General features: G+C 39.8%; 1 protein-coding gene across 4 annotated transcripts in view; it reads right to left on the bottom strand.

Annotated features, from left to right (window-relative positions):
• Positions 1-19,211, bottom strand: part of LOC136872711 (neuronal calcium sensor 2) — a 1,371,956-nt gene that overhangs the window by 10,682 nt on the left and 1,342,063 nt on the right. For all 4 annotated transcript variants that reach the window (XM_068227282.1, XM_067146539.2, XM_067146537.2 and 1 more), the window contains one exon: positions 5,327-5,455. In XM_068227282.1, coding sequence (XP_068083383.1) covers positions 5,327-5,455 — 129 coding nt within the window. The remainder of the gene's footprint in view (positions 1-5,326; positions 5,456-19,211) is intronic.

Genomic DNA, 19,211 nt, shown 5'->3' with positions numbered 1-19,211 from the left:
GTAGACTTTGATGGTATGATATCTGATATCTTAGAGCTTTAAATTGTGCCACAATTTTGTGAAATAATAATAATAATAATAATAATAATAATAATAATAATAATAATAATAATAATAATAATAAAATAAGACTTGCAGATGACGCGTAGAAGGTACAATTCTGAGCAAAATTTTGATAGTGAGTCTACTCTTTGTTTACAGACCATCTCATAGTATCTATCACACTGTTTCTTGCACAGATCACAATGCAGTCGAAGCACGGGCCGTGGTATCTCTTGTTTGAACATATTTTGAAGTGAAATCCGTAGACTGTGAAGCGTGTTACAAGGCAGTAATTAGCTTGTTTCCAGTCAGTAGTCAGCATGACATCTGTACAGTAGAACTCCCTCTATATCTCCCTTCTCTTTTGTAGCCTCTCATTCAGCACCTTTGTCAAGTTAACAGAAGATGGCAGAAAGCACTGTATCTTGAGATCCTCAATGAGGAATGTTTCACATGTCAGTTCATACACCAATCTTGAGGGGGTGAATTTGGACAAGCCAAGAGCAGTTTTCAGAAAGCGAGGTTTTACCTTCTCGATGGTGTGGATGTCATTCAATTTTAGCTTAGGCCAGATGATTTCATTACCATACGTCAAGCGTGGCAATATTTTGGTGTAGAACAAAGTCGTAGCTGTTTCAATTGACAGTGGTTGTATATTCTTTATGTCATATAATTCTGCCATGACTCTTTCTTTTATGGGTGCTATGAAGGAAGAAGTAAATGTGTTGACAATTTCTAGTGGTTGGTCCTTGCAGGTAATTAGATCGTGAGCAGCTACTCTTACCCCCTCAATCCCTACCTGCAGATAACCTGAACTATTTTTTTCTCCTTTATTTGGAAGTTGTAGTCATCTGCCCATTCTGATATGGCGTCTAGTGCATTCTGTAGGACCCCTCTATGTGTCAATGCAAGAACCATGTCATCTGCTTACATGTAAAGCAATGCACGTCCCTTTTATCTTACTGCTTCGATGATGTCTGATGTTGCAATATTCAACAGCAGGGGACTCATGGGATCTCCTTGTAATATTCCATTTGTTTGGAGAATCTCTACCAATGAAGCAAAGGAATCATTTATTATCACTCTGTAATATTCTAAGATGTCCCTTAGTAGCCTCACCACAGCATGATTTTCCCCAAGTGAGTGTTCCAAGTTTTCTAGAAGTTTCTTTCTGTCCAGAAGGTTGGAAGCTTTCTTGTAATCAACAAACATGCAGTACAGCTTTCTCTTTGTGTGTCTCCTCTATGTTTTCACTGCATGAACTGTGCTTATTCCTTTTCGGAGCCCAAATTGTTCCTCTGGAATTAGGTTTTCGGTTTCTTGTGAGAGCCTATTGGTAATTAGTTAGGTGAAAGTTTTAAAAGTAGTGCTCTCCAATGTTATGCCACTGTAAGAGTTTGGGTCATCGATGTCTCCGCTGCCTTTATAAAGGATCATAACTATCAAATTCCTCTAGTTGTCAGGGATCTGTTGGCTTTGGTGCTTCAGAAGAAGAAAATCAATCAATCAATCAATCAATCAATCAATCAATCAATCAATCAATCAATCAATCAATCAATCAATCAATCAATCAATCAATCAATGTAAATAAATAAATAAATAAATTAGCCGTATGAATCCCCTAAGGGCTATGGCCTCCTGCAATGCAGGGACAGTGCTCAGTTTAGCTCATCAGGTGAGCAGGTCCTGAAGAGCATTATTATATTGGTTAATCTGTAGTTTTTCATGATAACGTATTACCGCATATTGTACACTTGTGTAGTCTCACCCCCGAGTGAATGCAATGGTGTTTTTCTGGAACAACAATTCGCGAAAACGCACTGTTGCATTAATGACACGTGTACACTTTTATCCCAGGGAGGGTTCAGGTTGCTTCTAGGTGAAAGCGTAAACTTGCACTCTTCGTTCTTGCATAGCTTCTTCTCTGAATGTTGTAGACGTTTCTTGTAATTTCTTGACCTTATCCTCCGTTGAAATTCTCTTGACATACATTGCAAGTGCAAATCCTCCTTCCACTATGTGTTACGTGATGAGTTATCATATCACTACTTTATGCAAACTTCTATCTGTTTGACATTCGTCTTGCTAATCTCCCGAGTGCACAGAAGATGACCATCATGGTATCCTCTTCGTCTAAGCGTACAATTGTATGTTGTATTCTTCGCCTCTGTCATGAGAGCGTACTTCAACATATTTTGCACTTGCACGGCTTCTTTCCGCAGTGTACCCGAGGATGATAATTTTATATTCACCACTTCATAAAAACCTCTTTTTATCAATTTTACTGTATTATGCTGTAGTGATCAGAGAGGTGACCTTCAGGTCTCTTTGTGGAAGCGCACTGTTGCATTTTTCACTGCTGCACAATATCTATAATATGTGTCTTGATCAACCTATGTTATCACAGGGCTTGAGCAAAGGTGTATCCCATAACGTCAGTGATCTCTGCACACAATTTTTCCCAGCTCTTTCCACTCTTGCCTTATCTTTGCTGTTCGTGTCCATTGTTTTCCTCCCCATCTCGCAAACCAGTCTGCCCATCTAGTTCTTTGCCTTCTCACGTTCCGTCTTCCTTGTCTGGGATCCCACATTGTCATTTTGTAGGTCCATCGATTTTGCTCCAGTCTCGCTACGTGTCCTCCCCATTTCCACTTTAGCTGATCGGCTGTCGTCAGAGTGTCTTCCATGCCGGTTCTCCTTCATATGTCTTCGTTCCGTATTCTGTCTCTCAATGAGACCTGGAGTATTTTTCTTTCCATTTTGCGCTGGCATATCTGGATCATTTTCCTTTGTTTTAGTGTTAGCGCCCAGGTTTGGCATCCATATAGTAGGACTGGTATCACACATTTTTCTAGGACTTCAGCTTTAAGGGTAAGTTTCTGAGTCTTGTCTGTCAGTATGAACTTTAGAGACCAGAACCTCTTCCATGCTTGTCCTATTCACCGCTTGACCTCTTTTTCTGAACAGTTTGAGAATGATATGTTCTGGCCAAGGTATACACATTCCTCTACGTATTCCAGTATTTCTCCGTTTATGCTAACTGGAGTTTCCAGTGCATTAGTCATCAATTTTGTTTATCTTGGATTCATTGTCAGGCCCGCTTCTTTGCTGATGTTGTCTAATTCTATTATCATTTGTTCTAGCTCCGTTGCCGACTCTGCCACCAATACGATGTCGTCTGCAAATCGTAAGTGCGTTAGTCTTGCTCCATCTATTTTGATGCCGTATTTGTTTTCCCAATCTAGTTTTCTGAACTGATTCTCCAGTAAGCACGTGAATAATTTTGGTGAGAGAGGGTCCCCTTGCTTAACTCCTCTTTCTATCTTGATGTTCTTCCCTTCTCTTTCTGTTTTTATTCTGGCCTCGCTGCCTTCGTAGAGTTTATCCAGGAGTTTGATGTATTTGTTCTGGATCCCTTGTTTGCTCAGTGCTTCTAAAACGTATTCCCGTTCTACGGAGTCGAATGCTTTATTGTAGTCCACAAATGCTATGTAGACATCCAGATTGAATTCTTGTGTTTTCTCGATCAGTTGATTCACTGCTTGTAGGTGGTCTGATGTACTGTAATTTGTTCTAAATCCTGCTTGTGTCACTGGTTGTTGTTCATCTAGTGTCTTCGCCATTCTCTTAGTTAGGATCTTCATGAAGAGTCTTCATGAAGACAGTCAGTCGATACTGATCTGCATTTAGGCCAGTCGCCCAGATGGCAGATTCCCTATCTGTTGTTTTCCTAGCATTTTCTTAAATGATTTCGAAGAAATTGAGAATTTATTGAACATCTCCCTTGGAAAGTTATTTCAATTCCTAACTCCCCTTCCTATAAACAAATATTTTCCCAATTTTTGTCCTCTTGAATTCCAACTTTATCTTCATATTGTGATCTTTCCTACTTTTAAAGACACCACTCAAACTTATTTGTATACTAATGTCATTCCACGCCATCTCTCCGCTGACAGCTCGGATTCGGAACATACCACTTAATACCAATATAGTTGGTCCTTTATTGGACATTATAAGTTTTCCAGCTAATTCATTCCTGGTTGCCAGCGTTTCACCCCAGTGTGCTAAGTTGCGCTCATCAGTTGGTAAATAGCACACATAGACGAGCAGCTCATCTTCTTTCTCCTAAGTCTTCCCAGCCCAAACTTTAAAACATTTTTGTAACGCTACTCTTTTGTCGGAAATCACCCAGAACAAATTGAGCAAATCTAATAATCTAATCTATATGACCAATTAGAGACCAACCTTCATTCTCTGGAAGTGCTCGGTGTGACAAGGGAGAAATCTGCAGCGATGTTACAATCTTTGGTCAATTCTGCTTTACCAGATAGAACATTGCTTGCATGGGAGAGATTTTGAGCTATTGAATTAAGGTCGAAAGAAGATTAAAGTGATGAACCTTATGGCGATCCATCGCCCAGTGATTTCACACAATCAAATGGTACAGATTTAGACAGGTTTCTCGTGTTTCTTTGAAAAAATGAAGTGGAAAGGCAAAAAAGAATCACAGTGGCGGTCAAGGGATTTATCATAAGCTTTCGCACTTTTGCCGTGTCAGAAACAAAGATAAAATTCTTTACGTTTCACAGAGAACTTTGCTCCGCATCTTCAAAAAAAGATCTTGTCTGCTCACAAGCAAGACTTCTCAAATATTAATGCTTCTCTTAAGACTTCCCTAATATTAATTCTAATTCTGCACCAGGCCTCTTCGGCAGTCACACGCTATTATTATTATTATTATTATTATTATTATTGGGTAACCAACCTCTATTAACACTAATCAGAGGGAATGTGGAAGATGTCCGACCTTCGAAGAATGAAGGCATCGGTAAAAGAAAGGGAGGGCCCACGAACGGGTGGAAATGGAAGACTCCCTAAACCCTGTAAACCTAAGAACGCCGGGGTCGGAAAACCACAAGAGTTAACCAAGGGTGGTCGGATAGGAAAGATGATATTCAGGAGATTAACACAAGTCGAAGCAATGCCAGAATCGGCTTCGGGAATCGTCGTCAACTTACGCTCCCAAAGTGAGAGCCCCAGGTCTCCCTTTTAGTAGCGCTTCTTACGATGGTAGAATACACCCACGGTTTTCTTTAATTTGCTCCTATGGTTTTTAGTTTTGAAAATCCCCTCCCACGTCCCCCCCAAAAAATTGGTTACAGCCTAGGAATATTGGAATACGTGAGCTCGAGTTTTGTTACTGGTGTTCTAGGTCGGGATTCAACAATAGTACATCCTAAAAATTGTATTTAACAACTGGGATAATTAATAATCAGTCACTGACCTGCACAATTTTCGTCATTTCCTGTATATCTATGACACCATTACCATCCACATCATACATTCGAAAAGCCCATTTCAATTTCTCTTCAGGGGTACCAGAGGAGGTTACATCTATGGCCAGCAAGAATTCCTGAAAACAAAGAAAAAATGTGTTTTATTTGGAAAGGCCGCATAACTTATCAAAGAATTACATCAGTGATCAACAATATATTGACATTATTAGCACTGTGTTGCCTAATCGGCCTACAAATAAACAGCTCTTAGTCAAAGATCAGAAAAAATTCTAAGAGTCACATCATGTCTGGAAACCTATTTTGTGTAGTTGAACTTTTAAGCAATGAATGTTAAATGTTCATAAAATCACAGTTTGAAAATGTATACATCAATCTGCTGTGAAGGAGAAAATGGTTGTAGCAAACAACTGTCTCAACAAGGTTGAAGGGTTTGAAAATTAAATGACTCATTAGTGTATTAAGAAAATTAATACCTAGTCTAGTCTAACGTCGAATTCACCTAAAAACGTAATACACTGAGAAGTACCTAAAATGTCTAAACTTACAGTTCTTTCTATTTCTTAGTTTTTTTACAAGTTGCTTTACGTAGCACCGACACACACAGGTCTTATGGCGACGTGGGATAGGAAAGGGCTACGAGAGGCCGTGGCCTCAATTGAGGTGCCTGGTACGAAAATGGGAAACCACAGAAAATCATCTTCAGAGCTGCCGGCAATGGGGTTCGAACCAACTATCTCCCGAATGCAAGCACAGCTGCGCGCCCCTAACCGCACGGCCAGTTACAGTTCAGAAAGCAGTGGAACTTTCTTAACAGTACGGTGCATTATTAACGGAAAATGTCAACTTTATCCGAAATATTTTGAGAGATTTAATGACATCAAGAATGATTTTCTGCAACAGATATTATAGATAATATTTAGTCTGCATCGAGGAGAATTTTCATAAGAGAATGTTCTTTCTCATTTGGAATATTATCTTCGTCCTGAACTGTTCTGTAGCACATGAACATTTAAGAGAGAAAGAAACTTGTAATTATATATTACAAAACTGTCCATTTTCAGCAATTAATTATGATACTATAGTTGATTTTACAGCAAAATTATGATTACTATTAAATGTAAGATATGCTAATTGATCATTCATTCCAATTTCAATGATGCCTGTCCGCTCCAACCGAAACAGTCCCCTTGTTAGTTAGTCGTTTTCCCCTGTTTCTCTTATCCTCATAGGTATTAACTAACGAGCAAGAAAGATTAACTTACAATTATAACTCTCCCATCATTATAGACCTACATGTTTCACTGCATACTACTCAGTATTAAAGAAAATCTCCATAATCTGACATCTCGTAGAAACGTAAACTCAAACGATACGGTACACGGAAAAGGAATGATTTAGACCTACCGGTAAATCTTTCCGAAACTCTCACCAGCGCAAGAATCGTTGTTTAATGTTAATTTGTCACTTGGAACGTAAGTAGGTTCTTGGCGACTAGTACCAACTAATGTGACTTAATTAGTTCCTGGTAGCACCTTTACTTAATTCCTAATTCCTAGTATCAAGTTTGGTCGCGGTGTTTAATTTATTCGTGGTTAGTTACTACGGTCATAAATTATTCGTTGCTATGGTAATCAACAAGCTATTGTTAAATATGGATGTTGTTCCGTTCGGAGGTTGCTATGTCAAAATTGCTGATTTTAATTATTTCAAGAGTAAGTTTGAAGATTTCTTGTCCTTTATGTTAACCATGGCTTGATAACTAGGAAAAGGAATTATTCTTTAGGTGCTCTCCAATAAGGTACGCTAAATTTTGGGATAAATCTTCCTATGTACGGTACGTTATACTTATCGCCCGGCTTGGGACAAAACCATTGGTCTGGATAGGTTAGGTCTGGCTTGTGACAAAACCATTGGTCTGGAGGCCTAAGCCCTAGGTTAGGACCGCGTAGTGGCTTTAGGCCTCTTGACATCAGTGCAATCTACACATCACTGTGTCCAGTTTTAGAAATAACACGCTTCGTTTTCTCCGCACGAAACTTAATGGTTCGCCCTGGACAATTTACAAAGGATATTACTCCTCCTGTCCAAAAATCTATTTCTATAATGTTTGTCTCATGAATTACAGGAGTGACATCAGCGCAATCTGTGCTTTACAGTGACGAGATTCGAAATTTCTCTATGGCTAGCCCTGGAACATTCAAACATGTTATTGTTTCCCCTAGTTAATTATTAATCATGGCTGGCAGTGGCACGAATAGACTCTGCCATTGGCTGAAGATTTACCCAATGAAACGTCACTTCCATAATTCAAAACAGCGAGATATTATTGTTATTAATTACATATGTTTATTCTTTCCATTCTTCCTCCCAACTACAACGATGATTAGTGTGTCGGTAACATTGCCTCATCGTTTTAGGTCTTTTTATACTGCCTAAGCTGGTCATAACTTCTTGATGTCTTGACTTATGGAACCGACGTTTCATTGGGCTAATCTTCAACCAATGGAAGAATGGAAGAGTCCATTCGCGCCACCGTCAGCTATGATTATTATGTTATTTATGCTGGTGATGGTTATGTGAAATGTTACCTGAAGAAAAAGTAATGCTATTGTCAAGGGGCGAATATTAAAGTCAGCACTTTACTAATAGAGAAGTAACACTGGTAGTTCTGACAGTTCGAAGAGTTTTCATTAGGTTTTACTTTTTAGTATAAATATAACCTTTTTGAATGTAGTGCTCTGTTCAATGCCGTTTAGGAGCATTCATTTTTGAACAGTCGACTGTAATTTATGTACTGTATCTTAGTCTATTGCAACTGTATGTTGTCAAATGACAATAAAACTGTATTATTATTATTATTATTATTATTATTATTATTATTTGTTCGACTTCCTGACTGGGAACACAACCCACGTCCTTCCATATGAACCGAGCACGTATTTATTGCCTCGACTTGTCTTTTCATTATTCACTCGCCAAAATCAGTGCAAAAGTTACAGATTATTGATCTGTGGTAAAACACAGTAATGTTTAATTTTTCGTTTGAAGCAAAGCCCTCACAGCAGTGCCGATAATTTTTGGCGCCTTGCCGTGCGCATTGCAGAGGCCAACTCATAGGTATGCCGGTCTTGTCGCTCACCCATGGGTAGCATCCCGGCTCTGAGTTTGTGCGAGTAGCCATCGATTGTGCCGCGGCTCGCCTCTCTAGCTATCCTTCGTCCTCTAGGTAATTGATCCCGTCGGGTGTCTTTACGAAGTTAACTCTACACTGTAAAAATGTGCATCTCAACAATATTCCTTTTCATCAAATTTCACGGATGTTACCACGTGAGATATTTTCCTACATACTGCAGCCAATAAACCATATGATTTTGTAATTTATAATCGTAATAATAATAATAATAATAATAATAATAATAATAATAATAATAATAATAATAATAATGGTATGGTAACTAAATTTAGACGAATGGATTTACAAGTCAAATAAAATAGCCTGCTTGCTTGCTTACATACATACATACATACATACATACATACATACATACATACATACATACATACAGTGAGTTTCTCCGATCGGTTGGCCTACAGACGCGCCCAGCTTATCTGCCTCCCGTTGAGTAATCACTTCCCGTTACACAACGCACCGACAGCACGGGAATGCCCGCACTTCGCAGTTCAGGTCCGTGCTTAGAACATGTATTAAGTGTTGATTTGACGCTCCAACTGTTCTCGAGTTGTGAAGTGGTATAATAATGGTACTATGGTAATACAATGGTATAATTCTCATAATGTCTTCACATGTGTGTACGGTAGAAGAAAGGGTATTTATGTGCGATAATTATGTAAAAACAGGCTCTTATAGGGAAGTCGTTAGGCTATTTGTAATGATTTCCAGGCGTACGCTCACCACATAGAGAAACCGCGCGGAAACAAACTAAGAGGAACTGGTTCTTTACTCGATAAGAAGCGAAGTGTTAAAAAAAACGTGTTCATAACGATGAAAAAGTAAATAAAATAGCAGAAAGATTAGAACATACGCCTACAAAACCCCTAAGACGACTCTAACAAGAAGCCGAGCTTTCGGAGAGCTCAGCATGGCGGACTACGAAAATGTTAAAATTGAAACCATGCAAGGAGAATATTTCAAACATCTCCTGTCAGAGGTACGAGTTTATTTTCTTAATTCTTATTTTCTTAATTTTAATTGTTATCTTATGTCATGCACGGATAAAGTGAGCGAAGTGCTGTCCTTGTTGCTACGTCGCGGAGCGGGGAGTGATGAGTCAATGGACCGATGAGAGAAACTCACTGTACATACATACAATAACAATAATAACAATAACAATAATAATAATGTTACTGGCTTTACAATTCACTAACTACTTGTTCGGTTTTCGGAGACGCCGAGGTGCCGGCATTTGGTCACGTAGGAGTTGTTTTACGTGCCAGTAAATCTACCGACACGAGGTTGATGTATCAGGATTGAATCTGCCAAGTTGGGGTCAGAAGACCAGCGCCTCGACCGTCTGAGCCGTCCAGCCCGGCATACATACATACATTACATAATAGACTGTTACGCCTTTCAGCGTTCAGTCCGCAGGCTTCTGTCAATTAACTATGCGCCTGCACAATCCTCTATTTTCAACAAGCTCTGTAGCCTCATTTAGCTCCACATTAAGAAATGAGTCTACCCATCGTCGTGTTCCCTGTTCTCTTATTCTCCAAGTCCGAGACTATTGTTAGGGCCAGGCATTTTGATGACGTAAGAATGTTTAAAATATGATCTATAAAATGACGGTAGAAATCCAGTAAATTGATCCGAAAACTTTAAAACATGACAAATGTTAAATTAAATTTTACAATCAATTTACTAAATCCAGTTGGTATAGCCTACATGCATGTTATAGACCAATGGCGGCTCGTGACAAAATTTTTAGGGGGTTCACAACAATATTTTTGTTCATGTCTCAAATCAGCAAACAAATAACATAGGTATATAAATCATTTCACTAAAAGTTCCTTGTACGGTTCCTTTTTCACAAATAATATGGTAGAACCCCTGTAACCGAGTATAAATTTTATACTAGACCTGCTCGTCGCCATAAGACCTATCTGTGTCGGTGCGACGTAAAGCCCCTAGCAAAAAAAAAAATATACTAGACCAATCTGTTAGTGTAGAACAAAGGTAAAATTCATAATAACTTTACTACACTGCGAATATTGAAGGATGCGAGCACTATTCTTGGTTTTTAAATAGCACGAAGTTCACCTGGGTATGACGAGAAGCATAGAAATAATGTGTACCGCATTAACCGGTCGATTTTTTAAAATAATTCTTTCCGAATTGACCCCAATAGTCTCCACATTATCTCTGTTAATCAGGGTTTTACTGTATCACATGATAATTATTCTTATCTTGGGAATTATAGACAACACTAGCATAGAGAATTCAATACTCGCGTTTTTGTGTACATGAGAATTTTCATGTTTATTTTTGAATTCAAATGAACAAGGTCTGTGCACCCAGCTGAATTCCATACACTTCTTTCTTTGTTGAACAATAAACAGGGCATAGAAAAAAGCGCTTTCCTAGATCTACATCCACAGAGCCTCGTACACTTCTTTCTTAAACTTACGCCTATACTCGCGTTTGTCAGTTTTTGTAACTTTTTCGATAATCAAATCTGGTCTGTCCGGTCCAAGCGTTTTAATTTCTAACTTATCCTGATAGGTTAATATTTCGCTGGTTAAAATTACCTGAACTGAATTCATTTCCTCTTACACAAAGAATACCATGGTTACAAACCATATAAAGAGGGAAGCAAAACACAACAGTCAAATGAATTTCACTTGAAAAGGTTTTCCAGTCACAAGGTAAAGCAAATTTCTTCCCGCGATTACGAACAAATTACGAACACCTGTTCACAACGAGCCAGAAAATGCCTATTCAGAATTACTAGCGAAATCTGCCGGTAATGTAAATGCATTAGTAGGTCCTGGGAGGCTGTGGCTAACCGTAATAGGGGAGGTGGCGGACCCTTGTGGTCAACTGTAATACTGCCACTGGTTTGATGGTGGCTCTAGACGGCAAGGCACGTAACTTACCGTGCTTCTCGCTAATGGGAATATCAGTGCATAAACCATGACGTAATTTGCTTTGCGCATGCGTATAGTCTTCAGCACAATAGCGCAGTGTGCTCGCTGCACCGTCAGTAAAAACGAACGACTGTCGGTGTAACGGAGCTTCGATATAAGTCGAATGCTTTCGATCGCTTGTCGAAATCAGGTCGAAAGAAAGGACAGTTTTAAATTATCCATGAATGCGTAAAGATGTATTAAAACTGGGCGTTCACGTGCTCATGTGCTCCTGAGAGCCCACCGACAATGTTATAGACATTATAATAAGCTTTTGGGCTATTGCCACGTCAAGAAAAGGTGAAATTCTTTACGTTTCGCAGAGAACTTTGCTCTGCGTCTTCAGAAGAAAATCTCTACTGTCCACGAGGAAGTCTTCTCCAATGGGAGGTGTCTCTCCTGGAATATGTATATATCCAACAAGTAAGTGATGAACAACGTTCCGTTACTCCCCAGATTGACAAAGCCTTGAGAAGATTCTCAAGTCTCCGTATTCATAGTCACTTAAAACTGCGATAATATCCGGTACCGCACGCGTAAATGCTTCAAAATCCTCGAACATATAAGTAAATTGCTCAAGAAGTATAACATTATATATAAAAAAGAGTTTTGACTATACATTGCTGAGAAATTTAAAATAATTATTTTTCTCTATCGATCGTAGCCACGGTAACAAGGAAATACACTTTTTAATTTTCCGTAATGTCTGTCTGTATGCACGCACATCACGAGAAAACGGCTTAAGAGAATGTAATGAAAATCTGTATATAAAGTCGGGGAATAAGTCGCTACAATCTAGGCCATAAATAATTTTATTCACGCTGACTGAAATGGTAGTTTAGGGGAAGGCCTAAAATGTATTTCCCCACTGTCGGCAGCCCTGAAGATGGTTTTCCGTGGTTTCCCATTTTCACACCAGGCAAATGCTGGGGCTGTACCTCAATTAAGGCCACGGACGCTTCATTTCCACTCCTAGCCCTTTCCTATTCCATCGTCGCCATAAGACCTATCTGTGTCGGTGCGACGTAAAGCAGCTAGCATAAAAAAAGTCTCAAAAATGTATGTTTTTTTATTTTATTAGTCTTATCGATATATACTACACAACTAAAGTTATGAAAAATCCACAACCTGTTTCCAGTAATTTGACCGGGTCAGGAATGGAATGAATGAAGCCCCTATCTAGCGGCGAGAATAGGAATTGTGCCGGCTGCCGAAGCCTGTTGCACTCCTCTGGGGCAATGATTAATGAATGATAGATGAAATGAAATGATATTGGAGAGTGTTGCTGGAATGAAAGATTACTGGGAAGACCGGAGTACCCGGAGAAAAACCTGTCCCGCCTCCGCTTTGTCCAGCACAAATCTCACATGGAGTGACCGGGATTTGAACCACGAAACCCAGCGGTGAGAGGCCCGCGTGCTGCCGCCTGAGCCACGGAGGCTATATAACTAAAGTTATATAGTATTAAATTACCGATTATTTATGCCTTACATATTTTTACCGTACCGGCTATAACAGAGATATTCATGCAACTGGGAATTTTGTTGCTAAGTCCATATCAGCGCCGAGCCACGACAAAATGGATAAACATAAATCGGTATATAAAGTCGGGGAATAAGAAACTAGAGACTACGCTATAAATAATTTTGTTCACACTGGATAATATGGTAATTTAGGGGAAGGTGCATAAAATTTAATTTTTAGGTACCTATGTTATTGACCATATCGAAAAGTAATACGTAACAAAAGTCCTAGAGAATGTAATTTCCGATCATTTGTCTTATTCAGTTTTACCGCACCGACTGCAAAGAGATTGGTGGCGATGGTGATTACATTGTGAGGATGATTATAAGAACGAGAAAAAATCATGAAGGAACGATAGCTTGAATAGTAACACAAGAGGGAATCCTGAAAGAGAGGACGACTCACTTTACATCAGATGCTCTAATATCAGACAGCAGGAAGAAAACTAAATGTGAAGGCCTGCAATATACAAAGCTCATAAAACTGATCAACAGTAACATGTGACCATTGTTTGTTGTGATGTGCTTTGTGCCTTCTGCTGTCATTCATCTCCGATAGACGGGATTATTGCTGCGTACCGAGTACAACAACCTGCCTGAATATTGGCGGGAAGTAGCTGGGGAGTTAGATCTCTCTTCTTTAGCATACCATTCCTCTGGTTCATAAATTTTCTGATACTACTGGTACGTAACACACTGGTTCATCATGGTATTCCAGCTATTCGATTCCTACTCTGAGGCACTGATTGGAATGAGCAGTGTGCACACTTAAACGGAATAATGACTGAGGACCTGAGGAGTGTTCGCGGCTGTCTGCGGTCTGGTCATTCTAGCTCCGGAACTTTGAACCGTTAGATCGACAGCGTAGTGTTTCTCGTTAAAAGTGAGAAAATATGCGGTTTTTCATTTGATCGAGTATTTCATATGACAGCATTGCTTTTAATCGGGACATTCGTACTGACATCATTGTAATGACCTAAGTTGACTTCAATTGGGAAAACCATAAAGACAGGCTTTCTGAGAATTCCGTAGTAAAGCATGGGTACATCAGCTAGTAGTCTAATAAATTCCATAAAATGACCAAATAATGGCGTATAATTTTAGAAAGCATTTCTACAATGTGAGAACTATAAAAATGATTTCTGTACAAATTAGCAATGTCTGCTGTGAACCAAGTCTAAGTCATCAAAATCCTAGTCCTGTTTATTAGCTTAGGTAACGGGGTAACCTCTTCTATTCGCTTCACATGACCCCGCCATCGAAACCGGCGTATACACATAGCTTCATCCTTCGAGTTAATTCCTAAATTAGCCTTTATATCCTCCAATCATTGCTTCCATTAGTTGTACTGTATTTTCACGTCTATTACTTCCAAACCTATAAATATCTTGAGGTATAAAGAAAAAATCGGCCGAAAAGTCACTTCTTTCTAACAGAATACAACTGATCGCAAAATGCGAGCTTACTGCACTAGCTTTGCTATGCTCAGACTCAGTTTCACTAAGAACCATCCTAACAGAATACACACCCCACTGTCGGCAGCCCTGAAAATGGTTTTCCGTGGTTTCCCATTTTCACACCGGGCAAATGCTGGGGCTGTACCTTAATTAAGGCCACGGCCGCTTCCTTCCCACTCCTAGCCCTTCCTTGTCCCATCGTCGCCATAAGACCTATCTGTGTCGGTGCGACGTAAAGCAACTAGCAAAACAAAAAAATACTTGAACCCCACCCGTACCAGTTTTATATTCGGTTTCGTCCCTCCTGCCATCACTCTAATCTTGGAAATGCTAATGTAAATCAAAATAAAGTAAATGTATACAATCTAAACAATTTACACGTCTAAGTTATATCTGCAGTCGGTGAAATTAAATCGTGGCTCTCTTCTGGAAATTCAATTTTTGATCAAGTAAATCTATTAGAAACTCAAACATTTCCAAGAATAATCACACATTTCATTCATAATTACTCCAGTTTAACATTTTTAAAATGGTTTTAAATTTTTAAATTTTAGGCCTAAATAACATTGACCATAAAAATTGTTACCATTACAATTAGTATTTCTTATAAAAAACTGTACCGGTAGTTAAAATTTCCAACTGAGGAACTTAAGACCTCGTGGCCATAGGGGATCGTGAACTTACGACGCGTTTCATCTATTTCTTGAGATTCGGTATTATTTTTGCAGTTTACTGTCTAGCTTATTCTTGCCTCTGTTTTCTTGGCTGAGTCTATAGTGATTTTCTCGACTCGTGATTTGATATGTACTGTCAGATGAGATGGCGTTATCCTTGGTTCTTGGTGTTTGATGGAGTACTAAGTTTTCTTAGTGTCCACATGCTTTCGTATTCGAGTGCATGAAGTTCAGTTGAGAAGTTAGCTTTTTTCCATTGTTCTATTCTGCCATCATTCAGTTCTTCTAGTACTATTTTCCCAGTTTTAGAATCGCCAGTTTTCTGATGTTCTTTATACATCGTTTTAGTAGGTACCGGTACATCCTATCTTGCAATGCAGTATTTTCTAAATCCTAGTATCATGCTCCATTTACGTGCGCCAATAATTAATGGTTATGGGATATAGAATGAAATCACTAGGGGAAAACACAAAACCCAGAGAAAACCAGTCCCGCCCATGCTTTGTCAAGTGTGGATTTCACATGGAGTCACCAAGACGCAGAAGAAAAATCGACGTCTGACCATCCTGAGCTATGAACACAATTAGAAATTCATAAGCAATCTACAACTAAATTTTCAAGTCAATTAGACATTCATGACGAGACGTCGGTCACGAATGATGGATCGTAGAAGTACGAAGGAAGCTAGTAATAGCAGTCCTTCAAACAGTAATTGGAAACTAATACATTTCTTCCCTAATGATTTCCATTTAGCCGAGGGCAGGACTCACGTAATTGCTGTAATGACAGTTTTGCTGAGTGCCAAATTACGGAGCAGAACAATAGCGTCATTACGTAGCAGATGTGGCTAATGTTAGTTGCGGAGAGCGAATTTAACACTGGTTGTCTACCAGCAAGTTTGAAGAAAAATGTACGTAGTGTACTTTCGAGGGTGCGCTGTAGCCTGCAATAGGGAATAAGTTTCAAATCGAATAATATATTATCCAACCAATCAATTCATGTCAAATTAAAAAGCAATTCATGATTCGTAAGCTTGCACGCCCGGTATCATTACTGTGTAATAACACTTCGGTCTGGACCGAGTGGATTTACTTACATAGCCAGACATTTCACCCATTCTATGATACGGCATTTTCAATGACAATGACAAGCATGGCAGACTTAGACCTTTAAGAAAGAGAAAGAAAGTTCCTTCGAAAAATCGTGGGTCCAGAGAAGTCGCAAAATGATTTTTTTTTTCTGGTTGAGATCGAACCAGGAACTCTTTAAAACCATCGAAAAAATTACGACGACAATGAGGAAAAGAAGACTGACCTTTTATGGACACATTAAAAGGATGAATCAAGAGAGGTTGGTGAACAAAATACTTCTTCTACAAGAAAAGTGGAAAACAGAGCCAGGGTGGCTTACACAGGTGCACAAAGACCTAGTAGAAGTGGGTGTCACGGAGGAAGAGATACACCCGAAAACCACTGGCCAAGCCACGGAATATCTCGGCGGAAGAGTGACAAAGGTGAAGGCGAAAACTTAAAGGATTTTTGGCCAGTATGCAAAGAGAAGGGCGTTAGTAAGCGTGGCAGAAGGGCAGGTAGATTGCGTAAACGTGGTTCACAGATGGCCTTATCAATGAATAATAATAATAATAATAATAATAATAATAATAATAATAATAATAATAATAATAATAATACCGAGCTTGATCGCTGCAGTCGCTTAAGTGCGGCCAGTATCCGGTATTCTGTAGATAGTCGGTTCGAACACCACTGTCGGCAGCCCTGAAGATGGCTTTCCGTGGTTTCCCATTTTCACTCCAGGAAAATGATGGGGATGTAACTTAAGGCCACGGCCACTTCCTTCCCATCGTAGCCCCTTCCTATGCCACCGTCGCCATAAAACCTATCGGTGGTCGGTGCGACGTAAAGAAAATTGAAACCAAAAACACATATAATGGCGGTGCCTCTACTAGTGAGCATACTCGGTAATTGACTAGGATTGGAATGGACGAGTAAGAGGCCTCTGACCTCAATGTTGGGTACCACTTGAGCATTCTCCAGATGTAAAACTGGAAACCACGGAAAATTTCACCTAAGATAGTCTCCAGTAGGTTTCGAACTCATTTCCATTTCAGTTTATCTTAGAAGGCTGAGTGGACTCCGTTCCTCAAACCAGTCTCGAACTGGGGAAAGAGCCACAAATCGAGCCCAAGCAAATTGTGTGGGAAGCTATACAAGACCATGGCGGTGGCGGTGGCAGAAAGAAGTAAGTCCTCTATTTTTACGTGCCATCTTACAAATCAATTCTCGTACTTCCAAGCAGTAGCCCCCATCATCTCTGTTGGCGGTAGCTACGAAGCCTCTTACGATCTTCAGCTGTATCGATTGTCCATCATGACTATGTATGTGCTGGGACGAACAGCATTTTATTCCCATCGGCATTCCACTCGTCACTCCGAACAAGAGGAGTGAGACTCTATTCCAAGGCTGAGCACCCGATTGTACGAGCTTTCCTTTGTATATTAACTCTGAAATATCAAGAGAATTCTTCGAGAATAGCTAGATTTAATGTAGGAACTGCATGAATAGAATACTCTGCAAATATGGTTCTAAAGTATGTACAACAAATATAATTTTAATCTCATCCACATTTCGCTTCTTCTCATTTCTTAATAAAGCTTCTCTTACCATCCATTCAAATACGGTGGGTTGTATGAGACACCAGAGTACCCAAATTTCACGCACATAAAAGATTTTTAGAGAGATAGAAAATCCACTAACGTACGATACTCGGCGAATCAATCAACACGAGGCTGGCGTAATAATAAATTTAAAAAACTTGAGTACCTTCAAATACCATTGGTCTAAGCCCGGACTAAACCGATCACCACCTTGGGTCAGAAAATGGTGGCGGTGGTGATTGTTAAAAGAGGAAGAACAACTAGGCAACCGTCCTCTATATAACACTAATCGGAAAGAAAAATTGTAAGGGATACGACACTTCGAAAAATGAAGATATCGGCCAAAGAAATACAAGGGCCACAAAGGGGGTGAAAATGGAAAGACTCCATGAATTAAAATATTTCATTACCGAGGGAAAGCCTCCATGGCTCAGTCGACAATGCACCAGCCTCTCACCAGTGCGTCCCTTGGTTCAAATCCCGGTTACTTAGTGTGAGATTTGTGCTGGACAAAGCGAAAGTTTCTCCTGGTACTCCGGTTTTCCCTGTCCTCTTTCATCCCAGCAATACTCTCCAATATAATTTCACTTCACTGTCAGTCAATCATTGCCTCAAAGGGTGCGACAGGCTTCGGCAGCTGACACAATTCCTATCCTCCCCGCTAGATAGGGGCTTCATTCATTCCATTCCTGACCAGATCGAATGACTGGAAACAGGCTGGGGATTTTCATTTTTTACCGATATTATTCGCAGGAATTCATTTCACAGAATAAGTAAACAGTTCTGAGCGAACGGTGGTGGTGGTGATTACTGGTTCAATAGGAAATACAACTAGGCAACCATCCTCTATACAATCGGAGAGAAAAACTGGAAGGGATCCGACACTTCGAAAAATGAATATATCGGTCAAAGAAATATAAGGGCCACGAAGGGCGTAAAAATGAGACACTCCTTAACCCTCGAATGCTCCAACAGCGTCGGGGTCGGAAAATAACAAGAGTTGACCAAGGGAGACCGGACAGAACGGATGAAAGTGAGGAGCCTGCCACAAGTAAGTAGAAGCAACGCAGGACTCAGCTAAGGGCCCAGTGGTCACCAACCCACGCTCCCGATTTCTGAGCCCTTGGGGTCCTTTTAGTCACCTCTTACGACAGGTAAGGGATACCGTGGGTGTTTAAGCGAACGATAATCTTAAAGACAAACGGAATCACAAGGTCATGACTTTTAATTTAATAAATCCAATCGCACACTGTTCGTGTTTCGAACAACGGCTGCCTCAATGACAAGCTCAAGGTATTACAGCCCAGTCCATAAAATAGTTTGTTGTGTGCTTCTAGCGTCCCCTGTATGAACATACTACATAATCTTACTTGCAACTCCGCCATCCCCTAAGTGACAGTGCT

The sequence above is a fragment of the Anabrus simplex genome, chromosome 4, assembly GCF_040414725.1.
Source record: "Anabrus simplex isolate iqAnaSimp1 chromosome 4, ASM4041472v1, whole genome shotgun sequence".
NCBI classification, from domain to species: domain Eukaryota; kingdom Metazoa; phylum Arthropoda; class Insecta; order Orthoptera; family Tettigoniidae; genus Anabrus; species Anabrus simplex.
This window is presented reverse-complemented; position numbering and strand designations above follow the sequence as displayed.